This window comes from Myodes glareolus, chromosome 8 (genome assembly GCF_982192425.1).
Source record: "Myodes glareolus chromosome 8, mMyoGla1.1, whole genome shotgun sequence".
In the NCBI taxonomy this organism is placed as follows: Eukaryota; Metazoa; Chordata; class Mammalia; order Rodentia; family Cricetidae; genus Myodes; species Myodes glareolus.
The window spans coordinates 67210508-67218595 of NC_142033.1; the positions used below are offsets into that span (position 1 = coordinate 67210508).

An 8088-nucleotide genomic window follows, 5' to 3' on the forward strand; every position below is an offset into this window, starting at 1 on the left:
GTGGTCTGACTGGGAAAATTCTGTACACAGGAAACTTCAGAGCTACCATTAGGTCCACAAGCACTTTCATTCCCCCTTGTGCAGCGCACAAGGCCCGTCTGCGCTCTATGCGCTACCATACAGTTTGTGAGCTTCCGGGCTTCAGGCAAGGAGCTGGAAGTTGAAACACACAAACAGACAGATACACGGACCTCTAGTCACTGGTAAGAAGCCCTTTATTCAATAACACCATGGAGGCTTATATACCCAACAATCAAGTGGACCAACAGGTGAAAACCTTATCCTCTGATCCTCAAGGCTGAGGGCAACACGTGCTCGTGAAGCAGAGCTGGTAAACAACTGTGACACAGCTTTAGTAACTCAAATCAGAAGGAAAGTAAAGATCTCTCGCAGGGAAGAGCAGCTGGAGGCCAGGACTCCAAATGGTCCCAACACCCTTGTCCTCTCCTTGTGTTTGTCAGTCATCCTTCAATTGCTTGTTTGCTACATCCTCAAAGAAAGAAAGGAGGAGGGAGGGAGGGAGAGAGGGAGGAATGAAGGAAGAAAGGAAGGAAAGGAGAGAGAGAAAGAAAAGAAGGAAGGAAAGGAAGGAAGGAAGGAAGGAAGGAAGGAAGAAAAGAGTGAGTCAGACATAGAAAGGGTAAGTCAGACATGGTGGCTGACCCGTGTAATGCTATCCTCCTGAGGAGGCAGAGGTACAATGTTTGCTGCAGGTTCAAGGCCCATCTGGGCTCCAGAATGAGCTCTAGGCTAGGCTGAGCTTCAGTGTGAGACCCTATCTCAGAGCACCACCACCAATATCACTTTCTAACACGTCTCACTACAAAGTCAAAAGTATGAAATCGGTCACCTTCCCTGAGTAGCATGCAACAGCTGAGCTGCACTACAGGCACCAGATGCGTTCAAACATGTTCACTTTGCTTTCTGTGTTTCAGATGTTTGATTCTGTGGAAGACATCATTGAATACTACAAGCGTTTCCCCATCATACTAATCGATGGAAAAGACAAGGCCGGTGTGCACAGGCAGCAGTGCTATCTCACCCAGCCCCTGCCTCTCGGCAGGCTTCCACTGACTCCGTACTCCAGCCAGGCACTTCATGAGTAAGCAGCCTAGCCAGGTATTTCCACATCAGCCGCCTGGACCGTGGCTCATCCTCAGCTCAAAGGATTCAACGCTTCTACCATCTGCATTTATCACAAATTATATTGTCTGTGCCTTCAAACGATGGCTTTCTTGACTCTGTAAAAAAAAATCTGTAATAGAACTTGAGAGCTCAATTATGGCTTGAAAGCTTGAGTCATAGAAGAAATATGTGCAATCTGCAAAAAAGAAAAATCAAACCTAGGTTTTAAAAAGAATTTTCTAAATGGGAAACTGTAGACATGGTTATCATACATTAGCGATGAGTAGCTAATGCAACAAGATCTGACAATTTCGATGTTTGTAGCAGGTGTGAGATCCCCAAACTGCTACTCAGTGGAGGACATCAGGCTGACCTCAGTTCAGAACGTCTTGCCCTAGAATGCTATTTTTTGGATGCTGAGGATGACAATGAATGTTATTTAGTTCTATTTATCTGTAATCCTTGAAATTCAAATACTGGAAAGAGATGTGGTATGAGAGAAAAAAAAAAAGCCATTGTGAATATCAGCCTGCAGACAGAGAGAAGAAATAAGGGGACCATGATGTGAAATGGCCAGAGGCCCAGATGTCAGCCTACTTTCTGAACGGTGACGTTCATGGAACTAGCAGATCCATAGCGAGGAACACAGAGCTCACCCCAATCATAAAGCAAGCATTCATTTGAGTTACAGCGACAATGTTTTGAGCAGTTTAATGATACGTTTCCATTACAGGAAGGGAAGAACTGTCCTCAGAAGAGTACTGATAGTTACAACAGCAAAGCACATCATGGCATTGTCTCTTCTCAGGCAGTGTATTCCTACTTTATAACACAGATGAGGCAGGGGCATTCAAAGATCTCATTTAGTGTAAGAAGAGAGCCTGGATCATAACCCAGTTTGTCTGTTCCATGTCTCTGCGTCATCCCAGATATATTCTCTACTCTATGGGCTTTTATAATTGAGCTATGAGCTCTTATAATTAAAGTTGTACTTTAACAATACATATTTATCCACCTTAAATGCTTATAGTACACTTAGTTCACCAAAATAAGGTGTCATTGAATAAATAGGTATACCATACGCCATGGCTTCAATTATTACCAAATACCACATGTAAAATTCATGGAGCATTTATGAAATTTGAGTTTTCATGAAGAAATAAAACTAGCTAGAGGACAGGAGAATGTAGTTAAGTTGGCAGAAAGCACACCCAGCCCTAGGTTAAATTCCCAGCACTGTATAAAACCGAGTGTGGTGGTACAGACCTGTAAGCTCAGCACCTGGGAAGTAGAGGCAGTGTGTGTGGGGGGGGTCAGAATCTCAAGGTCATCCATGACTATACAGCAAATTCAAGGCCATCCAGGATTACATAAGACAGTGCCTCCAAAAGAGAGAGAGTGAAAAGGTAAGAGAATCAAATGCAAACAGAACAAGCAATTTCTAGCATTGTTTTGTAAAATGGTGGCAGGCAAGATGCTCTCTGTAGGAAGATCCAGACCAGAGTTTGCCCATAGACTAGAGCATCATGCTTAGCAGAAAGGGCTGGGTCCTGGTGCCTCATCATGTCAACTCACTGGCTGGAGATCTGAGCTTTGAACTCTGTAACAGACACAGAAATTACTTGCCAGGGACTTGTCCACTGAATTGCTGGGCAACATTCCTGTGTTTACTATTTCCAGTGTCTGTTACAATGAGGTGTTCTGTTGCAATTGATGACTAAGGGATAGCATATGAAAAACTGAGTGTACTTCATTCTTACAATAGATACTAACACCTTGGCTTGATCTTAAGGCGGCATATTTGTGACTAAAGCTGGGAAGTACAGTTCTTCTGTTCTCCACTTACTGGTTTTATTGGATCCCTAGCTGAAAAAGCCAGTGATGGGTAGCATGCTAAGATGTTTCGGTCTTTCTAACTAGTATCTCATTTTCCATTTTAAAAATGTCACTTGGCACCTAGCCTCAGTAGGACAATGGAATTTCAGTTCCTCTGGTAATGGCACTTGTGAATTCCAGAGATTTCTCTTGGACGACATCTGTGTCTCCTCCAGTTATCAGGCAGCACCGTCACAGCCCTGGCTGTACGCTGCATGTCCTTGCTAGGGGCTGTTGGAGATGTTGAGAACACTGGAGTGAGCAAGAGAGACAGACACAGAAGTGCACACATAAACCGATAATCCAAGTTAGTTTCCTGTTACTCTCTGTATCTCTATTTGAATACACCACTGAGATCTTTAGGGGAAGGAAAATGTTAGATTTGTTTGTTCGTTTGTTTTTCAAGACAGGGTTTCTTTGTGTAACAGCCCTAGCTGTCCTGGAACTCTCTCTATAGACCAAGCTGACCTTGAACTCACAGAAATCCGCCTGTCTCTGCCTCCTGAGTGCTGGGATTAAAGGTGTGCGCCACCACTGCCCAGTTTGATTAACTATATTATATCTTCAAGCAATTTAATTAATTCATTCTAATTAATATGAAAAAGTCAAGCTTGACTCTATCAGATATAGTTATTATTATGTGTGTGAGCACATGTTTTAAAGAAGGCCTTAACTATGTATGATTCACATTACACTTGTACATCTATTGGTTTAGTCTTAATAATATGTATTCAAGCTAAGCACATCTGCCTTACAATACTTGAAGTTTGTGGATTGTTAATTTAAAAGAAAGCAAGTATGTAACTCGATATTGTAATACTCTTGTCACTGAGGGTGGAGAGGAATTCAAAGCATAATTTTAATCTTCTTTGTTTCTTGTGCTATTGCCCCTAAAGCACTTTGGAAATCACACTTAGGGCAATGTTAAGAAATATTCCTATATGAGTACTATGCTAGATTCTAGGGATAAAGATGGAGACACAGCCATGTGACTCACAGCTCAAAGCAGACAAATTGCTGTCAAATTAGCCGAAAGGGGAAAAAAATTAAAACACAAGAATTAGCAATGGACATGGGTCAGCTGGGAACTTGACCTGATAATAGAAGTATCAGATGGTTCAGTCACTATAGAAGACAGTAGAGTCTCGATAAAAATTAAGAAGGGTCGCGACGATGGCTTTGGGACGGGGCAGCTGATTGCTGAGGAGGGAGTGGGCCCTGCGCCCGGAGTTTCAGAGGCCGATGCTCACGTGCAACTTGCGCCTTGGCCACCTCGGCGCCTGCTCCAAGCATTTCGAGAAGCTGCACGAGATCTCCCGCGGCCTTCTGGAAGACCTACAAGGGGTTCCCGAGTGGCTGCTGGGGACTGCGGGAACCGAAGAGAAGAAGAAGCTGGTCAGAGATTTTGATGAAAAGCCAACAGGAAGCTAATGAAACGTTGGCAGAAATGGAGGAAGAACTACGGTATGCACCCCTGACTTCCGTAATCCCATGATGTCGAAACTTCAAAACTACCAGAAGGACCTTGTTAAACTCCATCGCCAGGTGAGAAGCACTCCTTTGACAGCCACACCTGGAGGCCGAGGAGATGTGAAGTACGGCGCATGTGCTTTAGAGAATGAGCGTTTGAATCGGCTACAGTCTCAAAGAGCATTGCTACTACAGGGCACAGAGAGCCTGAACCGGGCCACCCAAAGCCCTGAGCGTTCTCATTGGATTGCCACAGAAACTGACCAGCTTGGTAGAGAAATCATAGAAGAGTTGGGGGTACAACGAGAACAGTTGGGACATCCCAAGAATAAACTGGTAAACCCAAATGAAAACTTGAGCAAATGCCGAAAGATTCTCCACTCAATGTCCAGAAAAGCGACAACCAACAAGCTTCTGCTGTCCATCGTCATCTTTTGGAGCTAGCCATCCTGATCGGTCTTGTGTAGTACAAATTCTTTCGACACCATTGAACCTCCTGGAGGGAAGGGATTGTGGACCAGAATCTTGACTCTGAAGGAACGGTGTTAAGCATATATATTGCTACTGTGGGCTAACAGTTCAAGAATGCATTGTGTAGCCAGACTATGGGAGGGAGGGCGATGGAAAATCACATGAATTATGAAGGAACAGCAACAAGATCAGGATGATATACCAAGGTAATAAATGTTGTTTATGACTCCTTCCGAAGAAGAAGAAGAAGAAGAAGAAGAAGAAGAAGAAGAAGAAGAAGAAGAAGAAGAAGAAGAAGAAGAAGAAGAAGAAGAAGAAGAAATATCATTAGAGTCAGCAGGTCAACTCTCATGCGCCGATCAGCAAATACTGAGGGGCACACTTGAAGAGCTGTCTACATTTCTGTCTGTTGTATGTAGAATTGTTTACAACAGCCAAGATTAAAAAAGAATAAGGTCAGCCTAAACATTCATCACGGGATAAAGAAAACACATGTCCTAAAACCTTCACAAGAAAGTACTCTACAGCCATCATAAAGAAATGTGGCCATTAGTGGAAACGTGGGATGTAATGGCCAGGCGATGTACACATTAAAGTGTGTAAAGCTTCGGTTGTACTTGTCAAATAACTATAGAGATGTGCTTTATAACACCATGCCTCTGGTCAACAGTAATGAATTGCACACCAAAAATTTGGATTAAGAATGGGTCTCATACTAAATATTTTTACCACAGAAGAAGGGGGTGGGCAAGTTGGGGAGGCACTGATATGTTTATTACCTTCACTGTTGTCATGGTTTCAGAAATGCGTGCATATCTTCAAGTGTATCCAGATGTACACATTAAATGTACCAATGTTGGTTTGTTCCCCTCCCCACATCAGTTAACTTCTCCATTGCTATCTGTTAAGATGAAGTATACGAGTTCACAAATGCATGCAAGACAAAATAATAGATTTGTAAGTTCCTTCCTTGTCTGTTGCTGCACACGTGGTCGGGAAAGCAGAGTCATGGGGCAGTATGGACAGGGAAGACTTTGCGGAGATGGTCAGGGACTTTAAGGGTAACCCCAGGAGACAGTATTTGGAATGTCCTTAGTCCACATGGAGACCTTGTGTCCCCACAGCGCAATTCTAGACTTCGGGGAGTCAAGCAGTGACCACATGTTGGAGGGTTGAATGAAGACAATAGAAGTAACGTCCTCAGGGAAAGGACAGGTGATTCATTAAGTATTTCTAGGGAAACTGGCTCTCTGGCTAGGAAAAGAAAAAATCCTGTAATTATTTCTCTTCTTCAAGTCATAACAAAATATGTTCTATATAAATCAAATAGCTGCAAGCAAAATCAGAATTGAGTCCCGCATTCTCGTCTAATAACTTTTATGACTTTGGGATACAGAAGGTGCTCTTAAGCAAGATGAAAACATAAATCATAAAGGGAAAGATTGATAGATTCATTGCATCAAAATTGCAAATGTTTGCACAAGTCAGGCAAAGCCAAGAGGCAATTAAACACCATGGCACGCGCATGCAAAGAGCATAAACAAGTCGGAAAACACTCCAGGCCTGAAAGTTAAGACAGTTGCCTTGCTGAGCGTGGGGTTCTCTGAACTGGGCAGATGGAGTTATCAGTGTTAGCCTAGAACAGTGGTTCTCAACCTTCCTAACGCTGTGACTTTAATACAGTTCCTCACGTTGGGAAGCCCCCCCACACACACACCGATCATTTAAATTATTTTCCTTGCTATTTCATAACTGTAATTCTGCTACTGTTATGAATCAGAATGTAAATATCAATGCTTTTCGATGGTCTTAGGTGACCCATGTGCAAGAGTCATGATCCCAAAGGGGTCATGACCCACAGATTGAGAAATACTTGCCTAAAAGGAGTAAATGCGAGAAAAATACAAGCTAATTTCCAAAACAAAAATCTGGACAGACTGGGAAGTTTGACATAATGACTTGCCATGAAGTGTAGGTAAAGGGTGAGGGTAAAGAGATTTTATCCACGATCCTGAGAACCCATTAGAACCAACACTTCCTTGATCTGAATCAGTGTTTTACTCAGCCAGCCTAGCTGTGGTGGCCACTGAGAGAAAACACATCTGGGGAACAACCCAAATTAGGCCTGTAAGGTTTAGGGCCACTGTGGGGTGAGAGCTATGCTGGACAATGGGGGGCCCAGGGGCCCCAAGCCCGAGTAAACAGCAGGCTCAGCTGGCCACAGGGGCCTCCTGCTGGGCGACAGGAAACCCCACCCAAGCAGACGTCCTTCGGTCTACTTCCCTGAGCCTTTTCTTCAAATGCGAATGGTCACACACTTGGGGGAAGCTTCCACTATGAAAGAAAAACCACAAACCAAAAAAAAAAAAAAAAAAAAAAATTAAAGAGCATAAGGGATAGATCCAGGGTGGTAGCGGAAAGGACACAGAAATCTAAACTGAATGTTCCCAGAGGGAAGACATGCCACAGAAAGTCAGAATGCTGCTTAAGTCAGCGCACATCCTGAATGAAGCATTGATAACACCCATTGATAACACCGAAAGGAACAAGATAGGCAAAATGTGAACGACCATTGGAAACATTAACACGCAAGACAACTAACTAGGTGAGAAAATGAAAACAAGTAAGGACATAGAGACTGTTACATCACTATCAACCAGTGAGGTCTAATTCCATCTACCAACTCATTCGTGAAACAGATACAGAGTACATATACTCTCCTTCTCCCACACACCAGTCACCAAGAAGGATCAACTCCTGGCACATAAAACATTCTCTGTAAATTTTAAAATACTTCAAAAAAAACTCACAAATTATTCTCTCAGAAGTTAAAAATAAACAATCTTAAATTAGAAGTTAATAACAATGTATCTAGAAAATTCTTCCACTGTTAATAAAGCCATACATTTCTGTATTTCTTAAAGGCAAAGGAAAACAAACAAACAAAGAACTTTAAAAATATGTCCCAGTGATAGCAAAGGGTACGCTTAAAAATTTAAAGGACATGTCAACCTTTTTGCTTAAAGATGTAATATAAGAATTTGTAGCTGTATTCACTTGGGAGCACGTAGGCCAGAACTGGAATGAAGATTAGCATGGCCCCTACACAAGGAGGACACGCAAATTGGGGAAGCATCCCACATTTAA

General features: G+C 42.8%; 1 protein-coding gene and 2 pseudogenes across 6 annotated transcripts in view; all 3 read left to right on the plus strand.

The window, feature by feature from the left end:
• Clnk (cytokine dependent hematopoietic cell linker) overlaps positions 1-2125 on the plus strand; it is a 229445-nt gene extending 227320 nt beyond the window's left edge. For all 6 annotated transcript variants that reach the window (XM_085691946.2, XM_085691947.2, XM_048414952.3 and 3 more), the window contains one exon: positions 936-2125. In XM_085691946.2, the coding sequence (XP_085548072.2) occupies positions 936-1106 (171 nt within the window). In that variant the 3' untranslated portion in view covers positions 1107-2125. The remainder of the gene's footprint in view (positions 1-935) is intronic.
• A 2153-nt stretch (positions 2126-4278) lies between these two features.
• Positions 4279-5907, plus strand: LOC125387388 (vesicle transport through interaction with t-SNAREs homolog 1B pseudogene; annotated as a pseudogene).
• Positions 5908-7990: 2083 nt separating this feature from the next.
• On the plus strand, positions 7991-8088 carry LOC125387659 (U6 spliceosomal RNA; annotated as a pseudogene).